The sequence below is a fragment of the Pristis pectinata genome, chromosome 22 (assembly GCF_009764475.1).
Source record: "Pristis pectinata isolate sPriPec2 chromosome 22, sPriPec2.1.pri, whole genome shotgun sequence".
NCBI lineage: Eukaryota > Metazoa > Chordata > Chondrichthyes > Rhinopristiformes > Pristidae > Pristis > Pristis pectinata.
In genome coordinates, this window is record NC_067426.1 from 30,458,914 (window position 1) to 30,481,077 (window position 22,164).

General features: G+C 41.9%; 1 protein-coding gene across 1 annotated transcript in view; it reads right to left on the minus strand.

Annotated features, from left to right (window-relative positions):
• LOC127581569 (ephrin type-A receptor 7) overlaps positions 1 to 22,164 on the minus strand; it is a 382,237-nt gene that overhangs the window by 208,877 nt on the left and 151,196 nt on the right. Inside the window, 1 exon segment of the mRNA XM_052036035.1 lies at positions 14,898 to 15,233. Coding sequence (XP_051891995.1) covers positions 14,898 to 15,233 — 336 coding nt within the window.

Consider the following 22,164-nt stretch of genomic DNA (forward strand, 5'->3'; position numbering starts at 1 on the left):
GGACAATGAGGATGAAGAGTGGGAGGGTTGGACTACAGGGGCTGTAGTCAGAAAATAAGTCAATCCTATCAGCCCACAGATTGTTTGAGGAAGGCCAGTACACAGTAACTATCAGCCATGTTGTGGATCTGTGACTTGATAGAAGCTTAAGTGATTTGGAAGTAGCTTAAGTGATTTGTGATAGTGAGAAGATAGCATCTGATGAAAGTATAACACACCGTCTCAATAAACCTCTTCAGTTAAAGCACCTAATTGCCTGCTTTGTAAATCACAAAGTTGATGGAAGGGTTAGTCTTACACAAGTTCCGATGCATGTTATTCAGTGATTGCTTGTATGAAAGGATTCAAATACTGAATTGTCATTTTTAAACAGTCACCATAAAATCTACAAATGGTAACTTCATTCAGATTGGTCTATGCACTTCAACCACTTAAATAAATATACAGACTGTAAAACCAATACTAATGTGCCCCATGCACAAATTATGCCTGTGCAGAACCATGCTTCTCTGTTAGTGCAAGGCCAACACCCAACTGTCCCCCCCACCTCCCGACCTCTCTGCTGCCATTAACACAAACATCAAGCCCTTTGCAATATCTCTCCACCAAGTTCCAATAGTGGGCCAATGTTCATTCTCAGACTTGGTCTTGCTTAACTCAAGATATAACCTTGCTCTCAATTCTGTCAACCTCCCCATCAAACAGTTACCCATCACATGCTCCAAGGTTCAATTCCTTGTTCTTCTTCCTCTCCAGTGTGCACAAGCTAACCCTTTACAGACATCACCCGGTAGCCTGGATAATAAAGAGGATTTTTCTCTTGTCAGTGTACAGTGATTGTTGCTTCGCTCTCAGTTTGCTGGGTACCAGAGTCAAAACCTGCTCCATCAATGGAATTGTGCTTGAGCTGTCAATGCACCTGGATTGTTCCAAGAAAGGGACAAGGCATCAAGCTTGACCAACATACAAGCTTTAGGTTTCCCATCTTCCTCTTCCTTTCCATGATACCCTGCCACCAACTGCAGCAAAAACTCCAAATAGTTTAGGATAGTAAGGGAATAAAAAGATGCTTGAAGAATAAGCAATGCTTTCCTGCAACAACTCCATATCCCTTGATTCCTTTAATATCTAAAAATTTATTGATCTCCATCTTGAATACACATGATGAGTGAGCGTTTACAGCCCTCTTGGGAAGACAATTCCAAAGATTCACTTCTAACCTCTGAGTAAAGAGAGCAGCATTTCTACTCAAATGCCTCTACCTAACAGGAATGTTGAAATCATGGTCACTTTTAGTGTTCTACATGATATTAACACCCCAGTCATGTAACTCACCAGCTATCAACTTGCCTAAATAAACTTCTTTGCAACACAGAATTACCAGGCAATGCCATCTCAACTTGACCCTTCCAACAATGTATCACAAATAACTCCAAGATGCAAGAAAGATAATTTAAGCAATAATGGAAAGTGTTTAAATTCCCTACCTATGGCCCAGAACTTGCATCTCACACTTGCATTAATGCTGGGATATATCAATTTGCAACTCAGACACAGTAGTGTAGCGGTTAGCGTAATGCTTTACAGCGCCAGCAATCCCAGGTTCAATTGCGGCCACTGTCTGTAAGGAGTTTGTACGTTCTCCCTGTGTCTGTGTGGGTTTCCTCTGAGTGCTCCGGTTTCCTTCCATATTGCAAAGACCTACGGGTTAGGAAGTTGTGGGCATGCTATGTTGGCGTCGGAAGCATGGCGACACTTGCGGGCTGCCCCAGAACACTCTACGCAAAAAGACGCATTTCACTGTGTGTTTTGATGTACATGTGACTAATAAAAATATCTAAGCTGGTGACAGCATCTTTGGTCCGATTGACACCAGCTGCATCTGCCCCTGGGCTGCAGTACAGAGCAGTGGAAATCTCCTCAGCCAGGCAGACATAGGCTGGGAAATCAGTGGGTTAAAGTGGCCCAGTCCCAATCCATGGGAACCATTGACAGCTGGGAGAAGGGTGAGTGGGTATTCTTTTTTTTATTTAGCTTGGTGTCAATGTTTTTGAGTGTTTGAAGGTTAAATGAAAAGCTGCTTTAATTTTTTTAAATTGATTTTCTTTGTTTAAATGGGTCTCAGCATCATTTAGCTTTTGTGATTGTTGGACCAGTCTCCCAGTGAAAGACTGCATTCAAGACCACACTTGAGCAAACAGCAAACTCCAAGGCAGGTTGCCAGGACTTGGGAGATAATGAAAGATCTGCCCTGCATCACTTTTTTTGATCTCTCTGCTGTTCTGTTACCATGCAGGCCTGCACAGCAACAAAGGAGCCTTTCTGAGACTTTTATCAACATCAGTTTTCAACAATCCAGATCACAGATATAACAAACATTAGAACATGTCTTTCTGTGCTCAGCTAGAGCCAGCAGAACTTCCACCTCCCCACAACTCATTGCCACCAAAAAAAATCTCTCTCCTGACCATTATTACAGAACAATTAGATTAAATAAGGCTGGGTGAATGTTTTTCCTGAAGACAAATCCTTTAGTGCTAAGACTAGAATCTATCAGTTACAAGCATCCCTAGTGAAGAGGGTGGCCAATTTCATCCAAGCAGGTCATCAGCCGAAAGCATACTCTGCTTAAATTTGGCTTTAATTACCGTAGTAAGTTGTCCTCTCCAGATCAGTGGTGGGTTGGCATGGCATGGGTTGTGATCAAGTTACACTGTAAGGTAGGGCAGCGAAGTTGTCCTTGTACCAATGAACAAGAAAATGCTAACCAGAAAATCCACAATGAGGCAGCAATACAAATCCCAAACGATGGAGAGTGAAAGGCCAGGACTATTACGGCAGGTTTTCATTACACACTCATTCACGAACAAAAGAAGTTTCACTGTGAAAATCTATAAAGCACAGCAGGTGCTGGAAGTACTCAGCAGGTCAGACCACACAACTGTGGCATCCATCTCCAACGTGAAACATTGACTGTTTTTCTCCCCACAGGCACAGCCTGACCTGCTGAGTATTTCCATTTTTGTTTTTGTTTTTAGAATTTCAATGTGTCCATCAAGGAGGACAATCCGAGGACAAACAGACTCAAAGATTAGCATAAATGCACAAAACCTGATTTAGATTCCCATCGGGAAAAATTAAAAATGACAAATGGAATTATTCCATTCACCTTCTCTTCAAGATTCAGGAAACAAGAAAGGAGAAACAGAAATACTCCAGGCTAAAGTGTCATTTAATAGTTTCACACCGGTAACCAGTGCTAAGGATGAAGAGGGAGTGGAGAGATCACCCTGCAATGTCATGAATCAGGTGAGTCATTATTTTTGTTACTTTTCCTTCTAAAATGTATTTACTGCAAAGAGCAGGGTCCATTCCTTGGAGGAAGTGCTTGCACATTAAGAATATAGCTGCCTTCAATGCTGGGGGCAGACGTTCACGACTGAGTTGCAGGAGGAAAAGGTTTTCTTATGAAGAAATTAAATAGGTTAGTCACCTGCTTATGGAGTTGGAGGTGAATTTATCGACAGATGCAAGATTCCAAGGGAGCTCCACGGGCTTAGATGCTGTGATGTTGCTTTCCTAATGGGAGAATCTAGAATTAGGAAGCAGTCTTTGGAATAGGGAATCACCCATGCCAGTTCTAAGCACATTGTTTTGCATTCTCCAGCCCGAGAGCTGTAAATTCTGAGTCACTAGGTACACTAAGTGCTGAGATGGATAGATTTTTTTTTTAAAAAGAGCGCAGGGGAATCAAGAGTTCTGGAAAATAGGGAAGAACGTGGAGGTGACGTCAACAACCAGATTAACCATAATCTTAACATATGAATTAGGGGCAAGATTAGGTTACTCAACCCTTCTCATACACACTATCATTCAATAAGATCGTGCCAGATCTGTTTCCTAATCTCAATTACACATTCCTGCCCACCCATGGCAACTTCTCAACCCCCTTGCTTATCAAATATCTGCTCAAAAACCTGCTTCCACTATCCTCTGAGGAAGAGAATTCCAAAGTCTCATGATCCTTTGTGGGAAAAAAAAATCAGCTCATCTATTATATGAATGGGTACCGCCTTATTTTTAAACCGTGACCTCTTGTTCTAGATTCTCCCACAAGAAGAAACATCCTCTTCATATCTACCATACCAAGACCCCTCAGGATCTTATACATTTCAATCAAATCTCCTTTCAATCTAAATTCCAGTGGACATCAGCTGAGCCTGTCCAAACCTTCCTGATAAGACAAGCTGCCCTTTCCAGAATGTTGGAGGCCTCAGAAGGACATAGATCCGACTCTGTTCCAATTTCTTTTATTCAGGGTGCATATGAACTAACTGTTCCTTTTCCTGCATCCTGCCAACTCTACAGTCACTTTTACTACCAACTGGTTAAATTTTACAGCTCAATTTACTCTTGACCTCTCAATGAATAAACTAGTTGTATGACTGTTAGGCCAAGATGTTGCCATCACTTGCAATGTAGATGAGCTCTGCCATGTTTTTTAAAAATAAAATGTTGGGAGACTATGGCAGACACTTAGAATTGAGAACAATATTTTTCTATTTATACAATCCATTGAACAATTCTGAACATCCCACGATGTTCGACTACCAATTAAGTGGCTTGGAAGTGAGCCACTCCTGTAAGGTAGAAAAGACAACAAAGAATTTGCATACAAGGTCAGACAAATAATCTGGGGAGAACTCTCCTGCTCTTCAAAATAATGTCATGGGATCTCTGGCATCCAGCTGAGTGAAGAGGCAAGGCATGATATTTCATGCAAAATATGGCACCTCCAACTGGTGTATCCCTCAGTACTGCACTGGCTAGGAATTTCTGGAAACTCACAAACTTCCAAACTGGAGGCTGGAATGCAAACACAGTTGTCACTGGTACAGTCCTTTACAGTCCTGCTTCTATCTCAGCTCCTGTTAATCTATTACAGCATGATGAAGCATCACAGTGCAAGTGACAGGTGTCACTACTGAAACAAATGTTTTCCCATTGGAACAAGAAAACTAACTGGCCAATAAGGTCTCTTAAGCGTGCACATACATGCTTAATGTCTCTTTCTGGTCTTTACTCTGTTTAATTCATAGATACATGCAGACTCATGCCTCTGTATATTTCATTTGACTTAATCTCCTTGAGATTACTGCAACAATTAGATTAATTTTAGCAATTATTGCAGAATTCTTCATATCTGGTATTTATTGAGCACATGGTGCACCGTGGATAAGAAATTGGTTAGCCACTAACTGTGGGCCCATTTGTGGGCACACATTGCCACAAAGAGGTCGACCCAAGTATTTTACAAAAATTGGCCCTAGGTCCTCGATTTAATAAATGTGTCAAACTGCCAAGCTCTGCCAGGTTTCCCAAGGCAGCTCTGCCACATTCGTCTCCAGGGAGATAACGATGGGTTGCAGGGTGGGTGGGTGGAATGTCAAAGTCAGGTTTAATTTGACCGATGAGCCTGTGATGAAAGTGTCAATGGACAAAGCAGTATATGCCTGAGTTCATCCCTGGTTCCATGTGTAGTCCCGAGCCATATTTCATTACTACTTGCAATCGATGTCTATCGCTCAAGTTTGATGAATATTAAACTATTGATATAAAAATATCGGTCAGTGCTGGCAGGGAGTGTGGGGGAGAGAGGGAGTATGGAATCAGAATATCTGCTTGTCAAAAAACCTGTCACATAATTGATGTTTTAAAAGTTGTGGATGTGCCAGGCAGATGGTCTCCTTGGCTAACCTACTGAGAAATCAAAGTTCTGAAAGTGACTTCTATAAATCTGCTACTTTATTATCCCACATAAGGGACCAACCAAGGAATCTCCCAGTGTGTTATAAAAATAAAACTGGGTTAACTGCTATCACTTGAGATTCACTAGTAGCGTTATTGCCTTCAAAGGTTATGAGTTCAGGTCCATTCCAGCTTAAAAATCCAGGCTAACACTCAAGTGCAATGTTGATTAATATTTATTCTTTAGCCCAGATGATCTGGTCATTATCATACTGCTGCTTGCAGGAACAGGTTATGTGAGATTAGCCACCTACCTGACTTCTATATTACACCAGTGATCATATTTGAAAAAGCACATTATCTGTAAAGTTCTCTGGAAAATCTTGAGGGCATTAAACCCAATAAATAACCTCACATCATTCTTGTTGGCAATGCTGTTCATAGAAGGGAACCTGTCTACAGACCTGGTTTGAAAATCATAAAACTACAAATGCTGGAAACCTGAAATAAAAACAAAGAAAAAACTCAGCTGGTTAGGCAGCATCTGCACAGAGAGAAACAGGGGTGAAGTGTTAGGTCAAAGACCTTTCATCATAACATGTAAAGAGAGAAAACAAGTCCATTTAAGATGCAGAGAAGGTTGAGGAGGGATGAATAAGACAATAAGAATATCTCTGATAAGGTGAGGCCAGGGTTGCTGCGGGGATAAGTTGAAGAGGTTCTCTAGTTGATGGGTTAATGGAAGGCAGAAAAAGTGAAAGTGAATAAAAACTATGAAATATGGGCTTTGCAGCAAAGAATAAAATGGAATTGTGAACCAGAACACATGCTCCCACAACATCACGGCTCTATTTAGCAGCAATCTTCCGTTCTTTGGGCAGCTGGATAGGCAATAAATGTGGCTTAATCAATTTCCTGAGCCCAACTTCACATAAAAATTGTTGAATTAGCAGCCTCAAAGAGCAAACAACACAATATGATGGAAGAGTACAGGATGTAGTGGATTGCCCTGTAGGATCAGGCATTAAAATCAGAAAACTCCCAGAGCACTCTTTCTTGGAGTGCTGGAGCTGGGGAAAAAAGCAATGGTCTCTATGGTACAGTCCTGTTGACACAATGTAACAGCCCCTAAGATCAAAGTCTGGTACCTTCAAGGTCTTACAGAATCTGGCTCAAGTCAAGGCATGCTTATCTGTATGGTTACACCTTACCAATGATGAAGCAAGATTCACCTCATTTCATTGAAACAACACACTGAATCAACAACACAGGTACAGACCCTTCCATCCAACAGAACCTTCTCCAACCAACAGATCCTTCTCCATCCTACTTCTTCCAGCTTATCTAATGGTTCTCAATTTGCTATAGCTGGCCACATTTTTCAGTGTGTTTACATGGGCTGCATCACATCTTATTGCTGTGTATCCTTTCATAGAATTTAATCACATGGGCTGCAGTAGTGTGCTGATTGGGACACATACCTCACATGGGACAAGACTGAGAGCCACTAATCCACTCCCAACCATATCCTTTTATTCCTGTTTCTGATATATTTACTTAAAATTTTGAAGTGCCTAGCTGTGAATTATATTCTGAAGATTAAAAGAGAGCATTACGCATGTATAATTAAACTTTTTTGTATATACTTGGCAATATTGGCACAAATCTAAGGCCCTTGTGATCTGTAGATGTTTTTCTGAGTTTTCCATTCAAATTAATTTTGTTCTCACCAAACATAAACTGCCATGAAACACTACCAGGCACCATAAAAGAAAATATTTTCTTTAAAAGTAATCCTTGATTTATTTAAACATGATAACTTGGTGGAAATATGGCTGAAGATGTTACCAACTTAGCAAAATATCTAGTGCACTACCTCGAGTTACCCAACTTAAAATAACTTTAAAATTAATTTTAAAATACTAGTAGACGTGTTGGTTGTTGGGGTGCAGTAGGCAGTAAATACAGGATCTGTAGGCAGCACTAGCCTCCTTTAAAAGATCCAGGAAATTCAATTTGTGCAATTTTTCCCCAAATTCCTCAGTCTCTCCCTATATTGGATAACTTCTACTGATTAAGACAATGCAATTTTGTGGAAGCTCTGGATTTATGGGACATGGATATGAACATGGTAATGACATATTGAATCTTCAGGCACACAACTGCCTGGTCATTTATCTGACCTGCCTGCTTAAAAGCCACTATTGAAATATTGGTCTTGTGCATGCGTGGAAAGAATTATTTAACTGCTAGACTTGCATCAGAAACCCTAGAAATGGATAGCAGTCATTATTTTTCAGAAATGTAAGTGAACAGAAGAGTTCATAGCCTACATTGTTTCTGAATTAGTTAGCAATGATCACAGCCTATAAGTGGAAAAGAGACCGGTTTCCTGTTCAATCAAACCAGTGTTTATTAGCAATGAGAGATGAATGGTTTTAGCTATTCACTGTTGACAGACTGTTTCAGCTTTGTGAGCATCACAGCACGACTATGTCTGATAAGGATAATACTTATTTCAATATATAGAACAAACAAAGGCTTGGGAGAAAATGATCAGTGCTGCTGTTTCTGAAGCTTAAGTGGTCACGGCTTTGACTATAGCCCAATTCAGACAGACACTAGCTCCTGGGATTAGACCAAATGCTTTTTAGTTTGAAGTTCAACAAAAGCATCTATTGAAGAAAAAGATTGTGCAAAACCACTAATGCCTATTTTCAGCTTATCAGAAAGTGCTTTCATTTTGTTTCAACTGCAATACAAATCGGGGTCCAGTTTGGCTTCTTGATTACAATGCCCACAGGATAAAAATCAGTCCATTCATGTTTAATAGACCATTAACCACCTGGCAGCACAAAACCTCTTTAATTATTTTCAGCAGCAATTTATGTAATCACTCTGGCTCTAATCAATAACTCACTCTCAAACCAAGATATATAGAGCTGCTGAACAATTCACAGAGGTTTCCTTGCCTTTTGCAGCCTGCATTGGAAACTTGCAGGTCTGAACTCATTCAACGAAAAGTCAGAATCAAATAATTTAACCATTTAAAATGAAAGAGCAAGTTTCAACAGAAGTTCCAAAGGTTCCAAAAGTCCTTTTTTATTGCATGAACTATAGTGGGCAGGTTTATGGCCTTGCCCATAGAACCTGGGCATCTCATATATCACAATATAAACCTGATAGGCATACAGTACATAAAATTAGGAGAGGCAGAGATAGGGTAGAGTTAGAGACTTCTTCCGAGGGTGGAAATGGAACACAGATCAGTACAGCACAAGAACAGGCCCTTCAGCCCATGGTGTCAGCAGCAGATATGATGCCAAATTAAACTAAATCTCTTCTGCCTGTACATGATCCATATCCCTCACCCTTCCCTGCATATTCATGCAACTATCTAAAAGGATCTTAAACACCACTATCGTATCTGCTTCTACCACTATCCCTGGTAGCCCATTCCAGGCACCTACCATTCTCTGTGTGTAAAAAAAACTTGCCCGCATATCTCCTTTAAACTTTCCCCCATCACCTTAAATACATGTCCCCTGGCATTTGACATTTCTACCCTGGAAGGAAGATTCTGACCATCTACCCTGTCTATGCATCTCAATTTTATAAACTTCTAATCATCTCTCCCCCTCAACCACCGATGCTCCAGAGAAAACAACTCAAGTTTGTCCAAACTCTCCTTACAGCTCATACTCTCTAATCCAGGCAGCATCTTGATACATCTGGACCCTTTCTAAAGCCTCCACAACCTTCCTGTAATGAGGCGAACAGAATTGCACACGAATCCCCAAATGTGGCCTTAGTAAAGTTTTTGATAGCTGCAACATGACTTCCTTACTCTTATATTCAGTGCCCTGACCAATGAAGGCAAGCATGCCATATATCTTTTCTTACCACCCTATCTACTTGCAATGGCTACTTTCAGTGAGCCATGGACTTCAACACAAAGATCCCTCTGCACATCAATGCTGTTAAGGGTCCTGCCATTGACTGTGCACTTTCCCCTTACATTTGACCTCCCAAAGTGCAACACCTCACACTTGCACAGATAAAAATCTATCTGCCATTTCTCTGCCCATACCTGCAACTGATTCTTATGAGGGCATAGATTTAAGGTGAGAGTGGGAAAGTTTAAAGGAAGTTTGTGAGGCAAGATTTTTTTAAAACATGGAGTGATAGGTACCTGGAACATGCTGCCAGAGGAAGTGGTGAAAGCAGATACAGTGGAAACATTTAAGAGGCATTGAGACAGGCACATGAACCAGCAGGAAATGGACGGATATAGAACATGTGCAGGCAGATGGGATTAGTTTGAATTGGTACCATGTTCGGCACAGACATTGTGGGCCGAAGGGCCTATTCCTGAGCTGTACCAATCTATGTTCTATGTAAACATTCCATGGAACAAAATTCATGTGATCTTCTGGCAAAGGTGAAAATCAGACTAAAATCAGGCCATTTCTGGAGGAAAAGTATTGGGAATATTCCTCTCTGACCACATACCTTTCTGATAACCTGTGTCACAAATTGACATTTTAAACTTGCAATTTACTTTGCTCTTTTTTTCTTCTGCATTGGATGCAGATTGTCTGGCAAAGTGATGTGTCAACCTTCAGCACTTTGGTCTTAGCCTGCCAACGAGTAAGCAAAGAATTGATAGGAAAGAGGAATTACAGGAATTACAGTATTCACTGCCTCCATACATCTCAAATTGCTTCACAGTTAGTAAATTTTTTTGGTGGCACAGTGGTGCAGCTAGCAGAGCTGTTGCCTCACAGCTCCAGTGACCCTGGTTTGATCTTGACCACAGGTGCTCCTGTGTGAAGTTTGCACTTTCTTCCTGTGGCCACATGGGTTTTCTCCAGATGCTCCAGCTTCCTCCCACATCCCAAAGACAAACAGGATGGTAGTTTAATTGGCCACCGTAAATGACCCCTAGTGTGTAGGCGGTAGGATCTGGGGGATGTGGGGGAAATTGATGAGAATATGGGGCAGAATAAAGTGGGATTACTGTAGGATTAGTGTAAATGGGTACTTGATGGTTGATATGGACACTGTGGGCCATGGGGCCTTGTTTCCATGCAGTATGGCATACTATGGCTAAGTTTCCTCTGAATTAATTTTAGTCATGAGAGGAGAGCTCCCATCTCAGTTTTCTAAAGATACTGTTGAGTCTTTACTTGTTAACCTTTCATCTAAAATATGACATTAACACAGTGCAGCACACCCTTAGTATTGGCCTGAAGATTTAGCCTGGAACATTTACTTAAGTCCCTCAATATAACACCAAACCTAGCCCCTGTTGAGAGAAACATGCTTGAGACATCAGACCATCTTTGCTTTTAACAATCTCTCTGAAGTAATGAAGGACCTGGGAATGACAATGGATCACATAAAGTAGCAATTACTCACTGCACATCAGATCTTAAAAACAAACATTGCTGCATCTATTTAAATAGGTTCGTAATCTGAGTCACCTCTTCCAATTACCAATGTCACTTTAACTCTAGTCTCTGGCTAAAACAGCAGAGAACTACTTTTTGAAAGTCACCTGCAGTTATGCTCAGACAACACATAACTGGCAAACAAACAATGATGAGGCCTAAGTTATCCACGAGCTTTGGCCAGAAGTAAGTCTCACCTCTCCGCAATGTATCAACAAACCAACTCCCCTCCCTGAATGTAACACTGCTGTGAAACTGGCCTACACCAACACTACAGACGGAGCTTGCTACAATCATACTTGCTAGGAGATTTAATTCAAATTACAGCTAGAATTTTAGGGGCTGTAGCAAGCAGTCAGTGATCAGTAGAATTTTTAGATATTAAGAGAAACAATAGATAAACAAGGGTGAGAAAGTGGTGTCCAAATAAAGAATCAGCCATGTTCTTATTGAATGGTGAAATGAGCACAAGGAGCCAATTGGCCAACTCCTGCTTCTTTTATTTATGTGAGCAAATTATTTTTATTTAAAAATGTTCCTCTTTGTAGCTCCCATTCCTGCAAATGCAATTTTCTAGTCTGAGTATAATTCATGTTAAATATTTTAAACCATCCCTGATTACTGGTTGATGTTCATATAGGATGGTCAATAAGTGGAAACATTGCTTCTCATACCAAGAAATGTATGGATGAAAAACACGATGATGCTGGAGGAACTCAGCAGGCCAGGCAGCATCTGTGGAGAAAAGCAGGTGGTCAATGTTTCTGGTCAGGACACTTCTTCAGGGCTGAAGGCAGGAAAAGGGGAAGACCAATATACAGGAGGGAAAAGCAGAGCAGTGATCTGTGGACAAAGAGGGGAGGTGGGGTGGGCACAAGGTGGCGACAGGAAGATGCAGGTAAGAGATAGTGATAGACAGGTGCGGGAAGGAGTATGGTGTTGGTTTGACACCTCCCTTGGACCCAATCGGTTCCAAACTTAGGCTCATCTCCGATTCAGGGAATATTCTATTGGGATTGATAGGATATTTGGGTAGAAATTGCTATCAGATGTGTGGCTGCATTTTTAGGTTCACTTTTCAAGTAGTGTCCACAGAGGAAATTCCAGACGTAGTTTCCTTCCAACAGATGAAATGATAATGAATTGGCTTCTGCAATTCCACGCTGAAGAAGTGTTGACAAAACTGAACATTGTTGATGTTTGGGTTTCTCCTTCAAGTTAATTTGCTCTCCAGTTATAGGAGAGGGTACAACCTGGGCTGAGAGAGGTATCTCTGGCACCCAGCTCACATTGATCCACAGGAACTCCCAGTTCATTCTTTCTTTTAACCCTTCAATCCACTGGTCAAACTTGCCGTTTTCTTCCATAAACAATTCATAGCAAACACACTTCCCCATCTCGCTTTTAGTTTTTTTTTGTGCTCTTGTATTCTCCCAATATTTTTCACAATTACCTTGCTGCATAAAATTCTATAGGATGCTGCTTTCAAAAGATTACTTCAGCCTTTTTGCTAACGTTTTGTTAGACTTGCTTCAATTCAACCATGACCAAAACGCTCCATGATCTTGAATTCTTCCTCTGCTTTGCTTCTGCCTGCACTGTGCTTTAAGACCTCTTTGTAGCAGTGTTTTATCTCATATATTTCATCTCTTCGTTTCATCATATATAATTTCATGTCCTCTTGAAATTGACTCTGAAATTCCACAAAATTTGAAAAACTTGGAATAAACGTCCCAGTAGCAATTTCTTTCTTCAATTTCATTAGCATCGTGGTGAGATGGACAGCTTCCAACTGTCCTCCAATGCAGATTATTGGTTGCCGGTGATTAATTTCCATCCACCCATTGATGTTAATGGATATGTCAATTTCTAAAAGATGGTAATAGCAATCTTGCTATAAGAACCATTCTGGTAAGTTTCTCATATCATCTCTGTGCACACTCCATGGCTCCACAGCCCTGCTGGAGAATACCATCCGAAGGTGAACACAATCTTTGAGTTGGCTTAGCATTGACTTTGTACAATGCTCTTACAAAACTGAAACAGAGCATTTGATTCCACTGGTCCATATCAGTGTTTATACATCACACAGCTCTTTCCACCACACTTCTTCCCACCCAATTTGTCCTCAACTATCACATTTACAGAAGTTAGGATCTCACGTGCTTTATTATTTTACAACTCCATCAATATTTCCTATCACGCTTACGATGATGTATATCAAAGCTCCCAATGCTTCAACTAACCCTATTCCTTTTTAAGATTCTCTTCACATCTTTTGGGCATTACATTTCATTTCCTATTTTCCCAAACTCCTAATCTCTGTAGTCTTCATATTCCAATAAATTATAATTTACTGTTCTCTTTTTCAATGAACTTTTACAATAAAAGTAATATACTTGGAGGATAAATGTACAATATGAAAATACACTAGTGCATTTGAAGTAAATATTTCCACAGCTTGTACCTTGTAACTGTTAAACTGTACAATCCAAGGCTGCATTGATTTTGATTGCTTGCTTTGTATCGGCAAAGGGGCTTAGTGTGGGATTTCCAAGTCGGGATTTGTTTTTCTGGGTCAGAGCCCAGACTGCATATGGTCACTAAGAAGGAATCTATCTCTGCAGAATCTGGCCACGCACTGTATTGCCAAAGAAACAGGAGCCACAGTAAAGAGGAAAGATGCTTCTGAAGAATACATGTTATTTAATATTGAAGCCCATGAACTAGGCAATTGTCCCCATCAAATGAGGCTTTCAGATTAGGGAATGGAGCAACTACAAGGCTTTCTAACTCTCACCAACAGATGATAACAGAGGTCCGGTTGTAAGAGCCACACTGCTAAGCCACTGGTATCATCTTAACTAATCATCTCTTGTACGCATTCCATGCCCCCTCATCCTTCCTGAAGGAGACCCTAATCTGGATACAGTACTTGAACAAATGGTCTAACCAATGGTCTGCATTGGTTTAGCAACATTTTACAGCTTCTGCCCTCCAGCAAGTCTGGTGGCTGCTTATGGACATGGGGGTCCATTGGCAGAATGGAGGAAAATTGAGAGACACCAACAGCCTACCAGCAGTGTACAGAGAGGGCTGAATGGAAATTTCCCAGGATATAAGGTGAGAATCAATGATATGTCTCACCATTTGATGCTGACACACTTTCACTTGCTCAGTTCAAGAAGAGCATTCAGTACAAGGTCTGCTAGAGTCACTGCAATTCCACAAAAGATTGAAGAGCATATTGCTGTTAATTACTGGCCACACGTAACGTACTTGAAAGATGTCTTAAGGGGAGGATCCAGTCTTCAAATCATGGCATGTCTTAATACTTCAGAGTAACAGCTTATAGTTAATGTTAAGGAACCACTTGTCACGATTAAGAATGCAGAGTTCCTAACTTCAAGAAATCCCTCAAATATTCATCTGCAACATTTCTCACAAGTAATCTTTCCTTTGGTAAATATGATCAATCCAGAAAGTGTAACTGGTACAATAGTCGCACTGTACAATCAGTGAGCCGTTTGGAACCCTGGCCCTAATGTTGCCCAGCAACAACAGGCAATTGTTACACCATTCTTTTAAAGTAATCAGAGAAAAAAAAGAATCATTTGTTTTGTTTAAAGCATTATGCTTGTAATCATTTAAAGAATCCCAAATGGTACACTTTCAGGAGAAAATGCCAGCACTTACCACCTTGGCTAATGATCAGGGTGATCTCCACATATCTCCGTGGAGACCGGCTCAAGCTGGACACTCCATTCACAGCTTCCACTCTGAATGTGTAGTTGACGTAGGGCATCAGGTTAACCACAGTGACGGCAGTGTCGGCCAATCCCAGCTGCTGGGGTAGATACCCAACTCGACTGTCGCATGGCTCACATGGCTGCGGTGACAGTGTACACACACTGCACAGAACGTTGTATGTGACGTCCGTCCGACCCCCACTGTCTTCAGGGGGGTTCCAGTCAAGGCGCACTGCTGACTGCCTGGTGCTGTAACCCAGGGCTCGGGGAGCAGAAGGAGGCTCTGTGGAAGAAATGAAACAGAGCAACAGTGTCAGGTACACAAAATAGTCCTCGTTCTTTCCATTCAAAATTTCCACAGCACTCACTGCAATGTAGTTGAAACACAGCCCACTTTATTTGCATTAACTGCTTAACCCACTACACATTAAAGTCCAAGGTGGTGAGATTTTGCTTGCTGACCCTAATGCTTCCATTGAAAGGAGATTGATCATGAAACCCGTGAAACAGCTTGCACACTCATAATGCAGAAAGCGGCTGTCAGCTCAAACAAGCATTGCACTTTGTGACTTCATGTCCTATCAAATGTGAAGGAAAAATGTGTCTTTTAAATAAAGGTCAATTCAGGTAAACAATTCCCCTACTTACTATTTTTCAGATTGAAAAGGAAACATAACCATGACCCATGTTGGATTTCCAGTGGGAAAGAGAGAAATCCATCTCCCCAAAGCAAGGCTCAGGAGAAGTGCGGGATGCTTGGGCATTTTAAATTCAGCCCAAGGCCTGCAAATCTCTCAATGAGCAAACTTCTGGCATAGCCCTGGAGGCCCCAGGAAATAGGTGATCTCTCGGACACCATCACATCCATGGGGACATTAAACACTGCTTTCGTTTCTTAAAGATAATCTTTGAATGCATCTGTCCAATTAGCTACATGAAAGCCTTTGTGACTGGCAGCATAGAGCACCAGATAATGCAAAGTCTTTTGCATGGCGGCGCGGGGAGGTCACACAGTTCCGGGATGGACATATCGAAAGACCAGTGGTGGAGGTGTGAGGTGGGGCAATTGGACGCAAAGGTCACCTTCGGGAAATTGTCCAGAGTGGTTGACTCCACTCTCCCAATCCTCATGGCAACTGAATCAATAACAAATGAGGCACAAATCTGTGACTTGGTTACCTAACCTGTAGAAGAGGCCTGTGAAAAGGGGCTGTGACAGAGGTACTGGACTAGCCAGGAAGAGGAAAAGAAAATATGAAGTGTTGCTCAAAATGGTCTTAAATGTTCACACTTATTTGGTAAAAGTTAACAGTAGCGGTTAGCGTAACACTATTACAGTGCCAGCGACCCGGGTTCAATTCCGGCCACTGTCTGTAAGGAGTTTGTACATTCTCCCCGTATCTACGTGTGTTTCCTCCGGGTGCTCCGGTTTCTTCCCACATTCCAAAGACGTACAGGTTAGGAAGCTGTGGGCACGCTATGTTGGCGCCAGAAGCGTGGTGACACTTGCGGGTTGCCCCCAGAACACTATGCCCAAAAAAGATGCATTTCACTGTTTCGATGTACATGTGACTAATAAAGATATCTTAATCTTAATGGAATGTATCCAGACACCATATGAAGAACAAATGTTTCTTACTTGCTGGAAATTAAGGATAAACTGAACAACCCAATGCACAGGCAGGTGCTGCTTTTCAATCTGGAAATTAAATTCACATTAATTCAGTTCTATTAAAGTAAACAGGCTGAATATCCTCAGCGGCCCCACTGAATTCCTGCAGCCATTCCCAGAGGACTCCAGTGGCTCTGACGGAGGCTGGAGAGTTTACGCATTAAATTGACGTGCGAGACTGGAGAGTGTGTGCAGTGGCTGGCGACAATAGTGCAACTAATTGTGCAGGTTGTATTCTGCCACCACACCATTAAAGAAAAAGCAACTCCCACAGCACCTCTACCAGCTTCTTGAATCTGACTCCACCACCTCTACAGGCAAAGCATTCCAGACCATTACACATCTCTAGGTGAAAAGCATCTTCCTCATCATCACTCTGGTTCCTCTATCAACCTTCCTAAACACGTGCTCTCTGGTTGCTCACCCTTTTCCCAATAGAAGTGGTTTGGCCTTGCTTTTTACATACAAAACTTTCCATACTCTTGATGAACCCCTTTGTTTAATCACCATTGTTCTTGAAAGTGCAATCCGAGTTACTCCAGTTTTGCTCCATAACTGAATCCACTCATTGGAAAAAAGGTTGGATCAATGGTCATTATGATCTGCAGTGTATTACAGAATATTAGTTGCCTTGAAATTTTCAGAATACTTATTCCAACACCAGCCAATAAAGACTCTGCACAGTACTCGAACCTGCTCCTGTGGAGGGAAAACAACTGGAGGCTGGTACACTGGCCCTTGCAGAAGAACAGGATTGGGCTTCGCCACATCACCTAGTTCAGGAAAGCAGAAGTATGGATGACTACAACACTTACATGGGGATTGAAGGGTGGAGTGCTTGGGATCTCAGTGTGGGCAGAGGGAACAGTTGGATACCCAGGGCATGTTAGACAACAACATTCTGGGAGTACCAGGCAAGTAAAGTGAAGATGCACTGCTGGAGATGAAGGCGTCCTCAAAATGCGAGCCTACAAATCCACAAACATAGACGTGGAGCTCTCTGGCAAGACTGTAGCCACAAATGGTTAGGGCCAACACTTTAACTATCGTCTTTTATTTTCCGTTTACAGAATTCAGTTAATAGTCCTCTTTCATAACAAACGCAGGTTTCATTAAACTGGATGCAGTCTCTTAAAGCATACAGCACTGATCAATTGTGGCGCCATTGGCAGGCAGACCATACAGCCTCACACTTCCATTCAAAAAATCTTGGCCCAGATTTGGGGGTTAGTCGGTGAAATTGTGGTGTTCACTGCAGACCTTGTCAGCTGCCCTTGAAGGTCCAGTGTTCTCTGTGGAGTGATCATTAATTTCTAAAGATGACACAGTAGGAAGCTGTAAAACTAGTGCACATTCTCCCTCCTCACATAAGGACTCTGTGTACACACTTGCCAGTCTCACACATGGGTTCAGTGCCTCACAGTTCCATTCAGTGCACACACTGGTCGACATCACACATCAATCCAGTGTGCACATTCTCTAGTTCTACACGCTGATTCAGTGTGCACATTCTCTAGTTCTACACGCTGATTCAGTGTGCACACCCTCAGCACTTACACATCCAATGAGATGATTCTATAGGCTTACACATCCATTCAGTGCACACTCTTGATCTCAACTCCATGTGTAAATGTCCATGTTCAAAAATTAATGCAGTATGCTCACTCTGCAGTTTCACACTGGATTTAGTGTGCACACTCCCCATCGTTACACATCCATTCTGTGCGCGCATTCTGCGTGCACACACTCACACACCCATTCTGTGCACACAAGTGCCATTGCTCATGTGTCAATTTAATGTGCACACTCCCCAGTTTAACACAGAGTAAATGTGCCGCCCCCACATTGAGTAGAAGATACAAAAGCCTGAAAGCACGTACCACCAGGCTCAAGCACAGCTTCTATCCACTGTTGTTAGACTATTGAACGATCCCCTGTGCAATAAAATGGACTCTTGACCTCACAATCTACCTTGTTATGACCTTGCACCTTATTGCCTGCCTGCACTGTACTTTCCCTTTAACTGTAACACTTTATTCTGTATTCTGTTATTGTTTTACCTTGTACTACCTCAATGCACTGTTGTAATGAACTTTGTAATAATGAATAATGTTGTAATTGAACGGTATGAAAGACAAGTTTTTCACTGTACCTTGGTACGTGACAATAATAAACTAATTTACCAATTTTTAAATGTGTACACTTTCCAGTCTCACAAAATTCTGCATGGACACTCCAAATCTTCACAAATCCATTTAGTGTGCACACTCTACATCCTCACACTTCTCATTGTTACACATATTCACTATGCAGACTCCCTAGTTCCCCACATAGATTCAAAGTACACACTCTCACCCTTCACATGTTGCTTCAGTGTACATACTCTCCATTCTCACATATGCATTGAGTGCATACATTCCCCACACCAGTCTTGCTCATGGATTCAGTATGTACGTTCTCCAATGCACTCTTCCTATCCCCACACACACATTCAAATGTGCACAATCTCCTCCCTCACACATAGATTTAATGTACACACTGTCCTCCCTCATCTGTGTGGACACAGTCCATCCTTGCACATGGGTTCATGTGCATACTCACCAGTCTCATATTTCCATTCAATTGGTACATTGCCACTCTAACAGTTTAACTCAGTATTCACAATTTCCAGTCAGACACATCGATTCATTGCACAACCTGTCACTCCCGCCCAGTACATATCATCTAGCCTTGGAAGTGGAATTGGTTTAGTGTTGTCACTTGTATCGAGGTACAGTGAAAAACCTGTCTTGCATACCAATCGTACGGATCAATTCATTACATAGTGCATTGAGGTAGTACAAGGTAAAACAATACAGAATGCAGAATAAAGTGCCACAGCTACAGAGAAAGTGCAGTGCAGGCAGACAATAAAGTGCAAGGTCATAACGAGGTAGATTGTGAGGTTAAGAGTCCATCTCATCGCACTAGGGAACCATTCATTAGTCTTATGACAGTGGGATAGAAGCTGTCCTTGAGCCTGGTGGTACATGCTTTCAGGCTTTTGTATCTTCTGCCTGATGGCAGAGGGGATAAGAAAATGTCTGGGGTGGGTGGGGTCTTTGATTATGCTGGCTGCTTTACCAAGGCAGCGAGAAGTATAGACAGAGTTCATGGAAGGGAGGCTGATTTCTGTGATGTGCTGAGCTGTGTCCACAAATCTCTGCAGTTTCTTGAGGTCACGGGCAGAGCAGTTGCCATTTTATGGTGCATCGATAAAAGTTGGTGAATATCAAAGGGGACACGCCAAATTTCTTTAGCCTCCTGAGGAAGTAGAGGCGCTGGTGAGCTTTCTTGGCTGTGGCATCTACATGTGGACCAGGACAGGCTATTGGTGATGTTCACTCCTAGGAACTTGAAGCTCTCAACCCTCTTGACCTCAGCACCTTTGATGTAGACAGGAGCATGTACACCACCCCCCTTCCTGAAGTCAATGACCAGCTCTTTTGTTTTGCTGACATTGAGGGAACGGTTGTTGTTGTGACACAATGTCACTAAGCTCTCTATCTCCTTCCTGTGCTCCGACTCATTGTTATTTGAGATACGGCCCACTACAGTGGTGTCATCTGCAAACTTGTAGATGGAGTTAGAGCAGAATCTGGCCACGCAGTCATGAGCGTAAACGGTGTAGAGGGCTGAGGACGCAGCCTTGTGGGGCACCAGTGTTGAGAATAATTGTGCTGGAGGTGTTGTTGCCTATCCTCACTGACAGTGGTCTGTTGGTCAGCAAGTCAAGGATCCGGTTGCAGAGGGAGGTGTTGAGTCCCAGGTCTGGGAGTTTGGTGATGAGTTTGCTTGGAATTATAGTATTGAAGGCGGAGCTGTAATCAAGAAACAATAGTCTAACGTAGATGTTTTTACTGTCTTAAAGGCTCGCTGGCTTCAACACATATGTCAGATTATGTACTTTAGCACTTACATTATGTTGGAAGGAGGTGAGGGTTGGGGTGGTTAGAATAATCGTACTGCTCTGTTGGCATGGCTTGTAGACACTATAGATGATGGGTTTGTGGCAACCACATTAGTTAATATTTCATTTAACATCCTGCTGATTAAATTAAATTAAACCAGCAGTAGTATAAAGAGATTATATTTGTTCTTGGCATTAAGCAACTGCAAAGTACGGAAGTGAAATATTTATGCATGTAATAAATATTTTATTCTTCTCAGCAATTTTGGCATTTAATCTTAAATCAATATTGTAGAGGTCAACTGATTTCTGTAAAAGATCCATCAGTATATCCTGCTAAACTATATCGCAGATACCACTCAAAGCCAAGTGTAGTATGGACTGTCACTGTACATCTTTTAAATAGCAATCAGGTGAGGAGCACGTCTGTCCAAACTGTGTTCCACAGCCAGCCCAGTGTTTCCATCTGCTGTACACAACCTACAGTTATACACATCTTCATTAGGTAACCACTGTAGGAAAGGAGGTCGGGTCTCATTATCAGCTAATTCAGTCTCTATCTTCGTGCACTGGCAACAAAGGGCAGGGGCCATTGAGGCACTGGGATTTTTTAAAGGGCCCTTTACCAATTATTTTCACAAGAACACTTGAAGAAAGAAGAAGAGCATTTAACAGGTTGACTTTGTTTGTGATAATTTTGCAACGTTATCTTCGTGAACTGTGTTGTGATTGCCATTACAAGAAGGGTGCTTTCTGGATGACTGAAGGCTCTTGAATAATGCATGCAGGTAATTATTGAAGCTACTGAATGGTTAAAGATCGAATGCTGAAGTGAACACGGTTCCACAGCATGATGGTGATGCCCAGGTTGAGTCGGTTTAGTAAAGCAATAAGAATCAGAATCAGATTTATTATCACTGACATATGTCGTGACACAGACAAGCAGCTCTGGTTCAAGTTCCCAATGATCAGGCTCAGAGGTCCAGGAGACTGAGAAGTCAATAATATAATTATCAGTTTGTCTTTGCCTGTGATAATTATTGTAACTTGAATCCTGTACTTGCCAGAACACACACCAGTTTTCACTAGCAATGGAACCGTTGGTGCAAAAATACACCAAAGTGCTAATATTGCAGAAATTTCCTGCATAACCATTTTCACAATTGCACAGTTCACAATGGTGGTCAAAAAGTAGCTCAATATAAAGTGAAGGGATAGAGATGATTAAGTAGGAAAGTTGGTGAACAAAAGTTCCCACAACGTTTGCAGTAGCCTGAAAGGCATCTTGGACCATGGGAAGCTTTTGGCGAGGCTGGATAGGGACTAAGAAACGCAGCAGAGAAGATGGACTCTCATTACCAGGAAATTCAGTCTCGGTCTTTGCGCATTAGCAAGGACGTGCAGGGGCCACTGAGGCACCGGGATTTTCAAAGAGTCTTTACAAACTATTTTCGCATATCTTCTGCAATGTGTTCTCTTTCTGTTGGCAGTTGGCTCACGAAGCCCGCAAGGCGTTAACTCTGGACTACTCGCTCTCCCTATTTACATACAGTCTGTACAAAGGCCACACAGTGAGCAAGCATCAAAGAATGT